The 17,221-nt window shown below is 36.6% G+C and overlaps 1 protein-coding gene across 1 annotated transcript; it reads left to right on the top strand.

Annotated features, from left to right (window-relative positions):
• The first annotated feature begins 379 nt into the window (after window positions 1-379).
• Window positions 380-12,760, top strand: Commd8 (COMM domain containing 8). The gene is made up of 5 exons (XM_004849767.4): window positions 380-542; window positions 3,606-3,761; window positions 6,562-6,714; window positions 9,061-9,216; window positions 10,696-12,760. Exons 1-5 carry the CDS (start codon window positions 477-479, stop codon window positions 10,714-10,716), a joined length of 552 nt encoding a protein of 183 aa, XP_004849824.1. The 5' UTR covers window positions 380-476; the 3' UTR covers window positions 10,717-12,760.
• Window positions 12,761-17,221: the final 4,461 nt, after the last annotated feature.

The following is a 17,221-nucleotide window of genomic DNA, read 5'->3' as shown; positions in this document are numbered from 1 at the left end:
TTTAACTGGGCTTTCTGCATGAGCGCCAACTGACAACACCAATGACCCTCCGGCCAAGTTTGTTGGCTGCAGATGGGGGTGAAACAGATCTTCCGAGGAGGATCTGTATAAAGAACTGTGCCCGCAGTGGAGACACGTATCAAAACTTTGAGACAATGGCTATCCTTATTAGACGGTTTTCTAAACAGTGAGAAGAAAGTTCAACAGAACTCTGAACAAAGTGCAAACTGCCTGAAGAGATTTGTAAATCTGCCTCCAGTTTTAAAGCTCGAGAGTATCTACGCCACATCCCACCCAGCCGGAAAAAGGGCACTCATTTCCAGTACAAGAGGCGCCGGTGACCGCGCAGGCGCACAAGGACTCGGCGGCAGCCCCCCGCCCCCCGGCCCCGCCCGACCCGAGAGTCACGTGGGTGAGCCGCGGCTCTGGGGAGGTGTCGGCTGTGTCACGTGATCCGGCCCCGGTCAAGCACAGGGATGGAGCCGGAAGAGGGGACGCCCTTGTGGCAGCTGCAGAAGCTCCCGCCAGAGCTGGGCTCGAAGGTGAGGGGCGCCGGCGGCGTGGCGAGCGGATTGCGCTCCTGGCGCCCTCGCGGGTTCCCTGGGAAGGAAGGGAAGAGGCGGGGTTTCGGTCGGCCTCTCTGGCTTCCACGGGGATGCTGGGGGACGGGTGGCTCGTAGTGCCACTTAGGCGCGGACGCTGGGGTCGCAGCTCGAGGGGCCTTGCGTGTGGGTGTGCGGGCGCGGGACTACGGGCCGTGGGAGGAGGGCGACCCACTGCGCCCTCCAGCCCAGGACCCTTGGCCCAGCCGGGCGGGAGAGTCGCCGCGGAGACCTTGAAGGCTTAATGCCCTGGAATGGGGCTTGCACCCGCCTAGAATACGTTTCATTCGTTCATTAAGTACCCACGTCCCGCAAGCTCACAGCACGGGGTAAGGTTCTGGGGACGCTGGTGACTACACTGCGGCTGAGCCGGTCCCCTTGAGGGTGACGAGGGTGCGGAGTAACTGGCAGAGGGACATCAGGATGACCACAAGAGGTGACGTTTGTGAAGGAACCTGGCTTGAGAGGACCTGAGGAAAGCCGTCCCATTTATCCGTTCAGGTAGCTTTTCACTGCAGTCAACGTTAAGTCTAGTGTCCTGGTGGGGGAGGTGAGGTGGTGAGATCCACCCTTTGCTATCTTCCATGAGTCTCAGTTTCTGCCTTCCATTCCCCTGTTCCACTTACTGTAGGGAAGACAGAAGGAAGTTAACACACCTCTTTCTGAGACCAAGAAAATGCGTCTTAACTCTTCTCTCTGGCTTTACCATTGAGGAAACTGAAATGTCAGAGAGGGTTTGAGTAACTTGCCCTAATTTGTCCACCATAGGCTTAGAAGTTGTGCACCTAAGACCTCCTGGCCTCCACTCTCCTGCAGGGGTTCCTGGAACTCATTATGTCCAGGGATTGAGTGCCTCTATTCCTGTGTAGCTTCACCTTCCACAGCCTCTTTTTCGTTTGGTGACACCACTACTTTCAGATCCGCACTCGAGCTGAGATTCTGGATTTCATCCTTGGCCCTTCTTTATTACACATCTTTTACCTCTTTATTTTGAGTGTTCTGAATAATTTAGGCCATAATCTCTGCCCTGTAAACTGAAGACAGGGCCTTTGGTCTCTCTCTCCCGTTTCTCTCCTTATATCTTGCAACCTGTTGGCAAATTTATAGAAAGATAGTGCTACATGTGAGTAGGTTGCTTCCTATTGGACGTTGAGTGCAGATTAAACTGTAGGCTCTTTAAAATTGTATACAATGATGAGAAACGGAAAAAATGGAAATAAAGTCTTTGTAAATAGGGAAGGGTGGAGGGCGTGAAGGAAGGGCTAGGAATGGGGAAAAAATAAGAACCGAGATGCATTATATAAAGGTACAATTCCCAATGAGAAATGTAATTGTGTTGTATACCTACTATGTACCAATAAAAGAATTTAATACAAAAAACAAAAAACCAAAACAAACAAACAAAATTGTATACAAGGGCCTTGTCGGCTCTCATTCTCCCCTACCTTCCAAATTGCCAGCTATCCCCAATTCAGTGTAATTATTATCCTCTCATCCTGTTTGTGACTGGAAATGTCCTTCCTCTTTCCTATTTGCCTGCCCAACTACTGCTCTTAATACAGCCTTTTTCTTGCTTCCTCTCTGTGCTCCTTTGCAACTGCTACGCACCTCTGTTACAGCAACTATCATTCTAAATTGCATTTATATATTAACGTTTGCCTTTTTCTGACAGATTAAAGATCCATTATGATAAGGCCTTAACTTATTTTTAGTTGCCTCAACTGTAAAATGGGAATGATCACAATATTTACTTTAGGTTAGTAGCAGTAGTGCTTGGTACCTAGTTAGGAGTAAATAAATGATAGTAGCTATTGCAGTTATTTTTTCTTTGTATTTCCATTACAGTTAAGGGCTGGGTAGAGTGCTTGTCTAGTATGCCTGAGGCCCTGGGTTCAATTTCCAGTACTACAAAGAAACAAAACAAAAAACCCACCATTACCTTATTTAATAAATGCAATAAAGTATCATTACATATTCATGGATAAAAAAATAAAAGTAACACTTTTATTTTTCAGGTTGAGTTTTCAGTTTTACTTTATCATGGAAGCAGTAAGGGATAATATGGAATATCTCTAGAGAAGATTGAGTTTTAAATGGTTTATGTTAGTTGATTTATGGTACATAAAAAGTCTCGCTAGTTATGCATCAGCCACTGTGTGGAAGTAGAAGTCACCAGCTGCTTATCTCTGTTCTAAAGTGTGTGGTGGTATAGGGTGTTATTGCTTAAAATAGAGTGGAATATGATACTGGGAGAAAGAGTTGAAAGACTTGCCACTTTTGTACATACCATCTGTCTTAGTTACTTTTCTTGTTCCTGAGACAGAATACCTGACACCCAAAGTTAAGGAGGAAAAGTTTATTTGGCTCACAGTTTGTAGAGGTTTCAGTCTGTAGTCAGCTGGCTCCAAGGCAGGGTGGCATGGCAAAGGGGCATCACGGAAGAGAAATAGTCCTTGGCAGAGCAGCACAGGCAAAAGGCAACCAATAGTGAATTAGCAAGCAGCAAGGAACCACAGCAGCCCTCTTTCTGTCCCTTATTCTCTATCCAGGATACCCTCCCGTAGCACTCACATCTAGGGAAGGCCTTCCCATTATTCACTCCCAGAATTATGCCAGACTAATCAGTGGACTAATTTAGTAATCACACACCCTTGATCCCAGCATCACACACTCTAGATTCAGTGACCTCTGAAAAGCCCCACTTATGACTGCTTGAGGCTTTGAGGGGACATCTAGACATAAGCCATAATGCCATATTCTTTTCAGGAATGTTCGAAAAATAGCAGTGCATCATTAAAATTATTTTTGCTTTTGAAGGTAGGTATAATAATTGAAGGTCTGGGATTATCATGGAGCGTTAAGTTTTAATTAAGAATAAGCTTTAAAACTAGTTACATTTCTGTCTCAGCTGCTCTTGCAGATAATGGGAACTCAGCAACATTTGTTCACTACAAGTGAGATAAATTTTATTTATAAGTACATTTGTTTCCTTTTTTTCTCCAGCTTCTTCACAAAATAATTGATGGCATTTGTGGTCGAGCTTATCCTCTGTACCAGGATTATCACAGTGTTTGGGATTCAACAGAGTGGATAAATGTTCTAGAAGATGTTACCAAGTTTTTCAAAGCTGTAGTTGGTAAAAATTTATCTGATGAAGAGGTAACTTCACTTCAGATTTCTATACTCAATAATAAATAATGCTCAGATTTTTAAAGGTGATCTTTAGAGCACTGTATAATACAAGGGTCATCATCAGTAAGTACTGTATATGTTATATAACAGTATGACCGCATCATTTTAAGTAAGTAACAAATCTGTGAAATTTGTGGGTTTTTTCCCAGTTTGTTTTTGGTTATTACTGTTTTGTCAAACAGTTAAAACATACAGGAGAAAAAGAAGTTATATAGTCAATAGTCATATTCCCCTTATCATGATAAAACAGTTAACCTTTTACCTACTTTGTGTTTCAGGTTTGTTCATTTAGAAATGACTTAAATACCCTCGTCCATATTTGTGCATGTATTCTTGTACACATCTGGGCCAGCTTTTCCAGGGTAAACATCTTGGTGAAACTGCAGGGTAGTGTGAGATCCATTTTAATTGCATTGCTTTTGTGTCTTGCCAAAGATCATGGGAGTATTTGTATAGGTTGCTCACTTTTTGTTTATTTATTTATTTTAAAAGGGAGTTCTGTATATTTATCGTGTTTATTTGGCTGTTGATCTGGATATGAATTCTTTGTTGGACATATGTGTTTTAAAATAAGGCTGGCCTTTTCACTCTCCTAATGATGTGTTTTTGTGAATGAAAGTTCTGAGTTTTAATCAAGTCCAGTTTTTCAGTATTTCTTTTGATGGTTAGTGCTATTAATTCCTACTTAAGAAATATTTGTACCAAAGACATGAAGATAGCCTTGTATGTTTTCTTGTGGAAGCTTGATTGTTTTAGCTCTCCATTTATGTTACTGGACCATTTTAAGTTAATATCTGTGCATAAAGTAGAGGCCAACTTCAAATTTGTCCACATGTGTATCCATTTGACCCAGCAGCATTTATTGAAATGACCATCCTTGCCCCACAAGGTTATTGTGCATCCTTTGATCTAAATCAGCTGGTTGTGTGGGGGTGTTTATCTTGGCTCTTTATTATAACCCATTAGTCTGTCTCTCTGTATTTGCCAATTCTACATGGTTTGATTACTGTAGAGCTAATGCTTCACTAAATCAAGTCTTGGTATTTGGTAATAGTAGACCTTCAACTTCTGTTTATTCAAGATTGCCTTAGCTATTCTCAGTCCTCTATGTCTTTATACACATTTTAGAATTGGCTTATCAGTTTTAGCCAAAAAAACCCCATTGGTATTTTTTTGGGACTGCACTTGAGAATTGACTAACAATTTTTAGCTCTCCAGTCTGTGGAAATGGGTAGCCCTCCATTTATTTAGATTATCTTTGGTTTCTCTATTGTTTTGTAGTTTAAAGTGAAGTTACAGTATTTGGGTAGTCATGTTTTTGATGGTTTTTAATTTTGTTCCCAATTGCTTATTGCTAATATATAGAAATATAATTGATTTTTGCATATTTACTACATGTTCAACAATGTCTCAGTTTGTTTATTGGCTCTAATGACTTGTAGATTTTTGAGTGAAAGGATTTGCACACAATTTTTTTTCATTTTAATACCTTTTATTCTTTTTCCTACCTTATTCCACTGGCTGACATCTTTAGGGCAGTGTTGGGGGAAAAGAAAGCATGATAGTGGACTTATATCTCATTCCTGACCTTAGGAGAAATAATTTTCACTATTTCACTGTTTCTGTGATTTCATAAATATTATCAGATTAAAGAAACTTTTTACATTTCCAACTTTGCTTATAATTTTTATCAAGAATGAGTATTGGATTTGACCAAAAAATTGCCCAGAATTTTTTTCTCCTTTATTTTGTTAATGTGATTATTTTTGAATGTTTTAGCTAGCTTGCATTGGCAGACCAAATCCCACTTGGTTGTGATGTTTTATCTCTTGATTTGATATACCAATATTTTGTTTAGGATTTTTGCATCTGTATTTGAATGACACTGATTTTTCTTTCCTATAATGACTTTGTCAAGATATCATATTTTTTTCTGGGCTCGTGGAATCAATTTGGGAAGTATTTTTTGGTTGTTCTTCTCTAAAGGGTTTATGTGACATTGATTTTATTTCTTTAGTATTGAGTTGTTAGTTTTTATTATCTTTTATCATAAGTTTTGATCTATTTGCACAGTAGTCAAAAATACAAACACTGTTATTTCAGTCTGTCATGGTTTGCTGCTTGGTTCAGCCCATTGTATATTTTGGTAAATCTTCTATGTACATTTAAAAATTCTGTGTACTCTACAGTTATTGGGTGTAGTATTCTTTATGTCAGGTAGGTTAAATAGAAAGTGTTCTTCATTTTTTCTATATTTTTGCTATTTTTGTCTTTTTCTAACAGCTACTCAGTTGTGTTAACATCCCTAATTATGGATGAATTTATTTTTAGAACTGGCCAAATTTTGCTGCTTTATGTATTTTGAAGCTGTGCTAATAGGCACATCCAAATTTGTGATTGTTAATCTTTTCTGGTGAATGGCTCTGTTACCCTCCTTAACTATTTCTTGTAATACTCCTTGGCTTATGGAAGGACTGTGTTGTTTGATATGTTAATAAACCTTTAAAACTATCAGCTTCTGTGCTGTCTAGTTGTATTCACTTCTAGGCTACATCATCAGTCAGCTGTTTTACTATCTCTTTTGCAGGAATTTGCTAAAAATTGTGTGCTGGTTACTCATTCTCATTTTCTTCTTTTCATAGTTAATGGAAGTATTATTACTTTTTATTATAATTTAAAAATGCATGTGGAAAGAAAATGGAACTACACATCCTAAGCAGAAGGGCCCTTTCATTTATTTTGTAATCATTTATTTTTATTTTCATAGATTCTTCAACAGTTGAATCACTTGAGTTCATCGCATCAAGAATCTATCATGAAATGCTTGAAAAGTAGGAAAGATGAAATCAAGCAGGTTCTTTTAGGAGAAATAGTTGACATTTCCTCTGCACAGCTACAAGATTTTGACTGGCAGCTAAAGGTGAGAATCTGTTTATTTTTGAGTATATATTTATTATCTGATTTTTTAGATATAGAGACATGCTTTTTGTAATATATTTTCTGTTAGTTTGAAAATATGTTGTTCCAAAGAAATAGCAAAGATTATTTTAATTACATCTTTTGCATTAACTTGGGTTTAAAGAGCACTTTACGCACCCAAACTATGTATAATAACATTCCATTGATAAGTTTAACTAGATGTATAAATCATTATGACCTATGAATTATAAATGGTGGAGCAATTGATATACTCAAATTATATTTTTGGCTGCAGATTTTTAGACTTAATTACTTTTTCAGGATTGGTAAATGTGATTCTGTCTCTGGGAGGAGAATCTATAATGTGATATTAAAGGAGCAGTTTAAAAACATTTTGAAGAGAGTCATGATGAGTACAATTAATAAAGAACAATTTCAGATCAACTTTCCATGCCTTAAAAGGTACTGAGACCAGTAGATGAAAAGAATCTAATATGCTGGGGTTTTTTTATTTTAACATAACCTGGCTAAAGTGCCTCCTATTGTCTTTGTGGATTAAGTGGAGAAAAAGTTGGGAAAATAACACAGTTGGATGAGTTCATAACTGGATAAGTGACTGTCTAGTTACAGATGAATGAATTTGTTTTAGCTAAGAAGGTGGTCTCTGTGGATCCGGTCTCGGCCCAGTGTTCTTTAACATTTTTATGAATATTATGGCCTTCAAGTTTGAGAGTATGCAACGCCAAAGGTGTAAATAATCAAATACATGATGTAATCAAAGTTTAAAGTTATTTTATAACTTATTACACAGGCTAAATGAAGATAAATTATCAAGTGATAACCTAAGTTGAGAATTTTCACTTAAATAAGTATTTTATGTTTTCATAAATATAAAAGCTAGGGTAGAGGTGCTAATATAGTGTGTATGAGAAATATTTAGTTGTTTTGATTTACCAAAGTACGGCTTAATTGATGTTGATTGTAGCTCTAAAAATTCTGTCTTCAACTATTCAGTCTTTTTAGTCTAATAATCTTTTCAGTTCTGGCTGCCAAACTTAGGGAGATATTTAAACAAATTGTAACCCAAATAGAAAAGAGTGATGAGGAATTTAAAATCACATTAAATGAAATTGCTTTGAAACATGTCAGACCATTTATGTGGAAAAGATGAAACCTAGTGAAATATGTCAGTTATTGTCAAAAGATGACTAAAGTCACATATGTGGGAGTAGATGTGTGCTCAGGGACACCAGAGGCTGGGACAAAGATGAAGGCATTTCATTTGCCATAACATGGGTTTGAATTCAACCTAGGGAAGAACTCAGCAACTGTGATTGTCTAGCAGTGATTTTAATCCCTTAAGGTAGCTCATTCCTCTTCATTGGTGCTTCAAGAATAGGCTTCAAGAATAGGCCGAGAAACTACTTATTGTAAATATTGACAGTTTTCCCTAAAATAGATAACTAGAAGGTGATACTTTAAAGAGACATTATGAGTGCTGCTTTTGGATGAGAGAGTAGAAACAAATGAGGATTTGATTGTCTAGTACCAGAGGGGAGTCCTTTTGAAGATTGTGTTAGGGAAGGTGACCCTTAACCACTGCACAAGATTTTTGTCAAGTGCTCTACTCGGAACAAAGATTGTAGAGTTTTCTGGCTCATATTCCAGAAAAATCAAGTTTCCTTTTACCCTCTCCAGTGATGGTATTGTGCTTATTTCAAAAAGGATCAGTATTGTAAATACTGTATTTGAGTCTTCCAGTTCCTCTTAAGATATATACCCCCTGGAGACAGAAATTTAGGAAATTGGGTAGATGTGTTGAGGGGTTTTGTTTTGAGGTTCTAATTGAAGATGATTTTTTGATAACTTAATAGTTGAGGAACTAAACATCTTAATTTCTGAGAGTTTATTAATATTTTTAGTGTCTGTTTATCTTGATACCTAAACTGTCATCTTTGGTATTTTTAACGTCTTTAAAAATTCTGTGTTTCTTGTTGACTGGACCCAATCTGTACTTCCCAAAGTTTTTATAACTAGAAAATAGCTACAATCCTGTGTAAAAGAATATCTTTTTTCTGGGCAAAAGCAAATCTAGATATTTGCTTCTGCCACAGAATTGCTGGCTGGTTGGCCCTTTTTTTCTATTTACTTCTCTTTATTAATCAGTTTCTCTTGTTTTTCTTTCCTTCAGATATGTGTTGTTTTGACATGAATTTATTTCTTTTACCTTTCTGAGTATTTGTTATCAAATAGGAGTACTTTATTTCCACTTAAATGTAGTTAGTAAACTCTGATGCATTTTAACATAGTCCCTTTTATTAATTACTGTTTTCCTAATTTTAAACAGCTTGCCCTTTCTAGTGACAAGATTACTGCTTTACACATGCCACTTTTAAACCTTCATCTAGATGTAAAAGAAAATGGTGAAGTAAAACCATATTATGTTGAAATGAGTAAGGAAGAGCTGCAGAATCTCATAAATTCCTTGGAAGCAGCGAATAAGGTATTACTTTTAATTTTATCATATCGTTTAAATGTTTCTTTTTATTGCTACCTTTAGAGCAATAAGAGACAAACTTGCAGTCAACTTTTAATGTTTCTTTTGTTCCCTAATAATTTATCAGCACAGAAAATACTTTGTTAAGATGTTCTGATCTCTAGGGTAAGATATTAAATGAATCACAACTTGTTCAATTACTATTGGAATAACTTATCAAGTAGTTATTTTTGAAAGAATAATAATGCTATTCTAAATGCTGGTTTTGTTTTGCTTCGGCGCTCACTAATAATAAAAATAAAATTTTACCTTGGCACTATTATATTAGTAGATAGTGGAGATTTTTTGTGATTAAAAAATTACTGATCTTTAAAAAGAGTGACTTATTTAGCTAAACAAATGATAGAAAATTGCTTTTGCAGTCCTCTAAGTTTGGGAGATAAAAAGTACTTGTACTTATGACAAGATCAAGTTTAGACAAGAAGAAGTAATGACTGTCTAAAAACTTCACTTTTACAAAGCAACGGCTAAATAATCCTAATGATTCCTGGTGTTTAATAATTGAGAAAAATAATGTTTAGAACAGTAGAAACTGTTGTGAGGAAGAAGAATGTGTATGTATATTCCCTCATTATTGCTCAGCGTTTTCTCAAATGACTAGTCTCAGTGATTAGGTCTCAGTTATTCTTATTCACCTCCATTGCCACTATCAATTTTTTTGATCCTATCTTTTTAATTCCTTGACGATACTAGATTCTTATTCTCTGCAGTTGCTCAGACACTTTAATTTCTTGATGATTGGTGTTATGGTTTGTGTCTAAATGTCACCCCAAAACCTCATGCACTCCTAGGTGGGGCTTTATCAGAGGTGGCTGGATCTAGAGTATGTGATTACTAAATTAGTCCACTGATTGGTTTGGCATAGTTCTACTGGGATCAAGAATGGCATAATTCTGCTGGGATTGAAGCATGGTACAATGCTAGGATTAAGGGTGTGAGTACTACCCGCCCTAAGGGCCAGTAGCCTGGATAAGATTTAAGAGACAGAAAGAAGGTCCCTGCTTCTCTCAGCACTTGCTTATTGCTGTGCCACCCTACCTTGGGGCCAGCCAACTATGAACTAAGACCTCTAAGAACTGTAAGCCAAAATAAACCTTTCCTCCTTTAACTTTGGGTGTTGTGTCTCAGCAATGAGAAAAGTAACTAGGACAATTGGTCTGCATGCTTACTAACCAGACTGGTAACTCAGCCCTGCCTTGCCTTTGGATTGGGGAAATATGTGAGTTGGGTGTTAGGTAGAGTAAATATTGAATGATGTAAGCCACAAAGCCTGGCAGACAAGTGCCATCAGTGACTATGTGCATTGTACTTGCTTGTTACTATTTCTCCATACCCTTCTTCAGACATTTCAAAGCATTTCAGTTAGTGTGCATCAGCATCATTCTGGTATAACTTGATAACCCTCTCTGTCATTTCTGTTTTAAGGTGGTCCTGCAGTTGAAATAACTGGAGATGATGAATACCAACACTGTCAGATTTCACTGTTGCGATTGATACAGGAGAGTGAATACTATCTTCAGAAACCCTGCAGTGTACTGACTGCTATACCAGGCTGAGAAAGAAGCAGTGTTGAGATTAGAAAGATAAAAATGTATTAGTGTCTCTGAACAACAGGAAATTACATGGTTGAAAGGAAATGCATAAAATGAAAGTGAAAAAGCTGCAGTAACAGTTTATATTTTCATAATGATTGTTTTGTGTGGTTTACTAAATATTTGAGAAATCTTTGTAAATAGTTTTATTGAAAGCTAAAAATAGTTTCTAAACATACAAAGCACAAATGTATTGAATATTGCTTAAATATGTGAATAGCAAGGACATGTATTATGGCTATATAATAAATTTGTGAAATTTAAATAAGTTTTTAAAAGAATGTATAAGCTACGTATATAACTCAGGAGATTCCTTATCTTTTTCATTTCAAAGAAAATATGAAATGTAAAATTTCTTAGAGAAAAGCTCTTTATCAGATATGAACAAGAGAAGTATTGCTAAATATCTGAATAACTCTGAGTTTACAAACTGTAGATACTAAAATCTAGAACACAGAAAAAGTTTAAGTAACATTATTACTTTTGCATTTCCATGTCTGATTGGGAGACTATACTCTGATAAAAGGAATAGATGTCGTTTTATAGTATGTACCTTGTTATAACTATCAGGTAATACTCTGCTGGTCCATTTTGGTTATAAATTCTTAATATTGAATTTAACATTTTTGAATGTAATGTTAAAAAGTAGAAAAACCACTTTTAACCTCAGCTAATTTTAAAAATAAGCATTCTGAACAAATAAAAGTATTATGTCTTATTTTCATGTATTGCTTTTTTAAAATGACTTTCCACATAACTCAGTGGTTAGTAATACATAAATAATTGGTACCTACTATTTGCAGGTACCTGCTATTTGCAAGCTTGAAGCATCACATGATTCTTAGAGCTGTCCAGAGCAGTTACTACCATTCTCACCATGCAACTGAGGACAGGCTTAGAGAATTTTAATAAATATCTGAGTGTAATCTAAATAGTGCTACTCAAATGAGTCTCTACCCTAGTGCCAGTCTATGAAATGTTTGTTATAGGTCAGTGATTAGAAAAGCTTAGGCCAAAATGTTTGTCAATGCAGTATGTTACTTTCTTTATTGAGAAAATTTGTTTATGAAAACTCTCAGCTGAAGTAAACAGTGTGCTTAGTGTGGTTGTTGATTTAACCCCCTGTGCGAGATCCTTATGTCATTATGGACCAAAACCAGTTTGCAGACCAGTACTTTTGAGTAGCATTGATCTGGAGATTTCTTCTGAATTGCAGTCTTCCATGCAGAATTCCTTTTATAAGGAAAAAATCTTGCTCTTGATAGCCCCTTTCTCGCCACATGTATTCTATTAGCATGTTCAATAACTTGATTGAAATCTGATCAACAAACCATGTATTACATTTATTTGAAGTGTCCAATTTGATAAGTTTTGACATACAGATACCCGTGCAAGTGTTACCACAGTCAAGAAAGTGAACACTGGTAACTCCTGAGATCTTTCTCTAGCTCTGTTGCATCCTGCCCCCAGGAAGCATTGATCTGCTTCTTGTCACTTCAGACTTGTTGCATTTTCAAGAGTTTAAATGGGATCATACAGTAAATGTATTTTGTTTCCTCTGGTGCTGGGAGTTAAACCCAGGACCTGTAGATGCTACACACATGGTCTACCACTGAGCATAGTTTGTATTCTTTTTGAAAAAAAGTCTTATTTCAGCATCATTTTGAGGTTTGTCCATATTGCATATATCAGTAGTTCATTCCTTTTTTATTGTATTGTTGAGAAGTATCTTGTTGTAGTGTTCTGCCACAGTTTGTGAGTTTACCTGCTGATATGTTGGTTGTTTCACATTTTGGGCTTTGACAACACAGAGAATGCTCTGAACATTGTTGTATACATCTTTGTAAGGACACAGTCTTTCCTTTGAATAAATAGAGTGAAATGGTTGCATTGTATAATGGGTCAATGTTTATCTTTTCCAGAGTGTTTACCATTTCATTCCCCCTACATTAACGATGAGAGTTCTTCTCCATCTCCCTGTCATCTGGTATGATATAATTTCAGGTGTGCTAGTCAGTCTTTATGATTTCAGGTATGCTAGTTTGTGGGCAGTGGTATCTCCTTGTGGTTTTAATGATCATTTCCTTAATGACTAATAATGAGTACTTTTTAATGTGCTTATTTGCCATCTGTACATTTCAATGAAGTTTATATCTGTTCCCTTTTTCTAAATTGAGTTCTTTGTTGCCATAGTATTGAGTTTTGAGACTTTTTTCTGATTACAAGACTATTTTCATGTACTTGTGTTGCAGATATTTTCTTCCAGTTTATTTTTTTTCCATTTTTTCCCGTGAATGGACCTTATTCTTTTTTGAACAGCTTTAGATTTACAGAAAGTTAGAGAAGATGGTATACAGTACGATTCTGTAAGCCCAGTGTCACATATGTGGCCTGCTAGGAACTGGGTCACAAACAGGAAGTGAGCAGCAGGTGAGTAAGCTTGAACTATTTACAGCAGCTCCCATGGCTCACATTACTACTGGAGCTCCACCCCCCATCAGGTCAGCAGTGTCCTTAGATTCTTGCAGCACAAAATCTGTGAACTGGGCATGAAATGAGAGAGATCTAGGTTGTGCACCGCTCCTTTGCTCTTTACAAACATCTGGAATCCCGCTCCCCCACCCCCACCCCTGCCACGGTCTGTGGAGAAATTGTTTTCCATCATAAACAGATCATGGAAAAAGTTGGGGATGGTTGGTATAGAGAATTCCTATATTCCTCATGCTGAATTTTTCCTGTTGTAAGTACTTAACATTGGTATAGTTTGGGTATAATTAATGAACTAATACTAATATTATTAATTGAATTCCACAGTTTACTCAAAATCCCTGAGTTTTTACCTAATGTCTCTTTCTGTTCCAGGACTCCATCCTAGATACTGAATTACGTTTAGTTTAGTTATCACTTTTCCTTAGGCCCCCCTGTTGTCCCAGTTCCCTAGACTTTTGATAGTTTTGAGAAACCCAGGCAAGATGATATGTAAGACAATTAATTGGGATTCATCTGATTTTGTCTTTTCGTAGTTAGACTGGGACTGTGGGAGTGAGGGAAGAAGGTTGCAGAGATAAATTAACTTACCATAACGTACCAAGGGGCACTCTACTAACATGATTGATAATCTGATGTTGGTTTTGGTCAGTTGGCCAAAGTGGTGGTCATCAGATATCTTCACTGTGAAAGTACTCTATTTCATCTTTTTTGCACCACACTTATCGGAAGGAAATTTCTCTTTTCAGCCCATACTTAAAGGAAAGGACAGTTGTACTTCTGTGAGGTTGGAGTGTCTACATAAATCATTTGGAGTTCTGCACAGATTTGTCTCTTTAATCATTCATACCAGTGTAGACACAGATATTTGTATTTTAGATTATAATCCATTTCTGCTTCATTACTGAAATTACTCCAGCTTTGGACATTTGAAGCTATTTTGGTTGGCCCATGTATCCCTTTGACCACCCCATCATCACTGGGAGTGAGTGTTCCTTTGGGAAGGGTAGCATTTAAAAAATATTTTTAAAAGAAGCATTTCTTTACTTTCTGGCAGTATAAGATATTCTAGGCTCCTCTTACATAATTCTTACCCAGCCATTTCTCCAAGAAACTTTGGCTCTTTATTGAAATATGTTAGAAACCAAGCTAGGCATGCTGAGCTTATTGCTACTGGGGTGTTGCTGCTTTTAGGCCCTCACAGAACTGACAGAACAAAGAAATCTATGTCTGTATACTAATCTGTGTATGTACACACATCTTTAAATATTTCTTTATGTAATTTTATGTATCTATTGTAAGCTAAATAAGCATTAGCATGCAGATTTTTCTAGCGTCCTATACTTATGTATAAATTTCAACTCCAGCAATGAGAAACATAGATTCTAGCCTGGATTATCCATTTGTTTATTTAATTCAATCATAGATCTGTAGAAGTATTGGAATTATTAATCTAGGTGTGTTGGAAACAGCTTTACTAGCAAGAATTTATATATACATGCCTTCTCTTTAGCTGTACAGATGCTACTAATTTCCAAAGTTATGTAGGTCAACACTTCATTCAATGAGGTTGTTTTATACATTTGTAATAAAATTGGGTTTATTTATTTATTTTTTCCACAGTCTGTATTGCTTTCTGGAATACCTAAACATTCTAAATGATTTTTAAAATTTGTATACATTTATTTTGCATAGTTCTATCAGTCCAGAAAGTATATAGAATAGTTCAACACTGTAAAAGTTTCCTGTGCCTCATCTGTTCATCCTTCTCTGCCCACTTTTGAACCTCAACCACTGAGGTTGTTTTCAGACTGGCTGGTCTTTTCAGACTGGCTGTTTTTGCATATCAGTGTACATTTAGGTTACTTCTGTGTCTTTTTATGGCTTGATAGTTTATTTTTATTTGTTTGTTTGTTTGTTTGTTTATTTATTTATTTGGTACTGGGGATTGAATTCAGGACCTTGCTCTTGCAAGGCAGGTGTTGGAACCACTGAGCTAAATCCTCAGCCCAATAGTTTATTTTTTAAAACTCTGAACAGTATTCCACTGTACTGTATTACATATCCATGTAATGAAGGACATTGGTTGCTTCTGTCTTTTGCCCTTATGAATAAAAAGGTACCATCAACATTCTTAGACACGTTCGTATGTGGACATAGGTTTGTAAAATAATAGGATAACATCTAGAAGTAGGTTTCCAATCCTATGTAACACTATGCTTAATAACATGAAATGGCCAAATTGTCTTTCAAAGTGGCTGAATTTTTCTCCCTCTTCCTCCTTTTTCTTATAACACAGAATGAAAACTATTCTCTTAACTTTTAAGTGGATAGTACAGTATTTGTTAATTATATGCACATTATTGTACAGTAGATCTGTGGAAATTTTTCATCTTGCATAACTTGAAGTCTATACCCATTGAACAGCAACTAGCAACTTCCCATTTTCCCTTTCCCCAACCCTGGGAAATCACCGTTTTGTTTTCTGCTTCAATGGTGTGGCTACTTTAAATATCTCCTATAAACAATCACTGTATTTGTCATTCTATGACTAGCTTATTTCACTTAACATAATGCCCCCAAGCATTTCCTTTTTTATTTTAAAGAGAAACTAATGTTCCTAGTGTGTATTTATACTACATTTTTTCATTTATGTGTGGACATACAGGTGTTTATACTTCTTGGCTGTTATGAATAATGCTGCAGTGAACAGAGAGGCCAAACATCTGAGATTTTAATTTTTTTAGAATAAGTTGTCAAGTGAAATTGCTGAATTATATTACAGTTTTATTTTAAATTTTTGAGACATTACCATTCTGTTTTCCATAGCTGTGCACCATTTTGCATTCATAACCAACAGTGTATAAAGGTTCCATTTTCTCTGGATCCTTATCAGTACTTGTAATTTTGTTTTGCTTGCTTGTTTTTTATTAAAATCACCCTATCAAGGTGAAGTGATATGGTTTTGATTTGTATTTCTCTGAATAGTGATACTGAACATCTTTCATGTATGCTTATATAAAAGTAGGCTACTTGTAGGTTAGACATACTTCATTTCTAATTTTATTTCAATCTTCCTGAGTGTAACTAGGCTTCCTCATTTTAATGTTTTCAAAAACTCTTAGTTACGTTATTTTTTTCTTTTTTCTTATTTTAATCATTGTGCTTCAATCTTTATTATTTCCTTTTCTTCTGCTAACTTTAGATTTTTTTCTTCTTTTTGTTTTTCTATTTGTTGGGGTGCAAAATTGGGTTGTGTATTAGACAGCTTTCTATAGCTATGAGAAAATATGTGACAAAAACAACTGTGAGGAAAAATTTATGTTGGCTTCTGGTTTTAGAGGTTTCAGTCCATTATTGCCTGGTTTCATTGCTTTTAGGCCTATTGGTAAGGCAGTGTCTTAGTTACTTTTCTCTCGTTGCTGAGACAAAATATTTGACACCCAGTTAAAGGGAAAAGAGTTTATTTAGCTCACAGTTTGTAGAAGTTTCAGCCCATAATGGGCTGGCTCCAAGGCAGAGTGGCACATGGCAGAGGGGTGACACAGAGGAGAAACAGCTCATGGTGCCCACATTGTAGCTAAAATAAGGAACCTTAACAGTGTCCTTGTGCCCCTTTTATCTTATCCAGACTACTGGGATTAGAGTGCTGCCAAACCAATCAGTGTACTGGTTTAGCAATCACACGCCCTTAATCCCAGCATCACACTCTCTAGATTCAGTCACCTCTGAAACAGCCACCTATGACCACATGAGGCTTTGGGGGGACATCTAGACCCAAACCATAACAGACAGAAACATCATGGCAAAAGGACATGGTGGAGGAAAGACTTTCACCTTTTGGCAGCTAGGAAGCAGAGATAAAGCCAGAG

Source organism: Heterocephalus glaber, unplaced genomic scaffold (assembly GCF_053883595.1).
Source record: "Heterocephalus glaber isolate CG9 unplaced genomic scaffold, H.glaber_assembly_v1.0 deba00001509, whole genome shotgun sequence".
Taxonomy (NCBI): Eukaryota; Metazoa; Chordata; class Mammalia; order Rodentia; family Bathyergidae; genus Heterocephalus; species Heterocephalus glaber.
The sequence above is the reverse complement of the archived record's forward strand: the minus strand, read 5'-3'. Positions and strand labels throughout refer to the sequence as shown.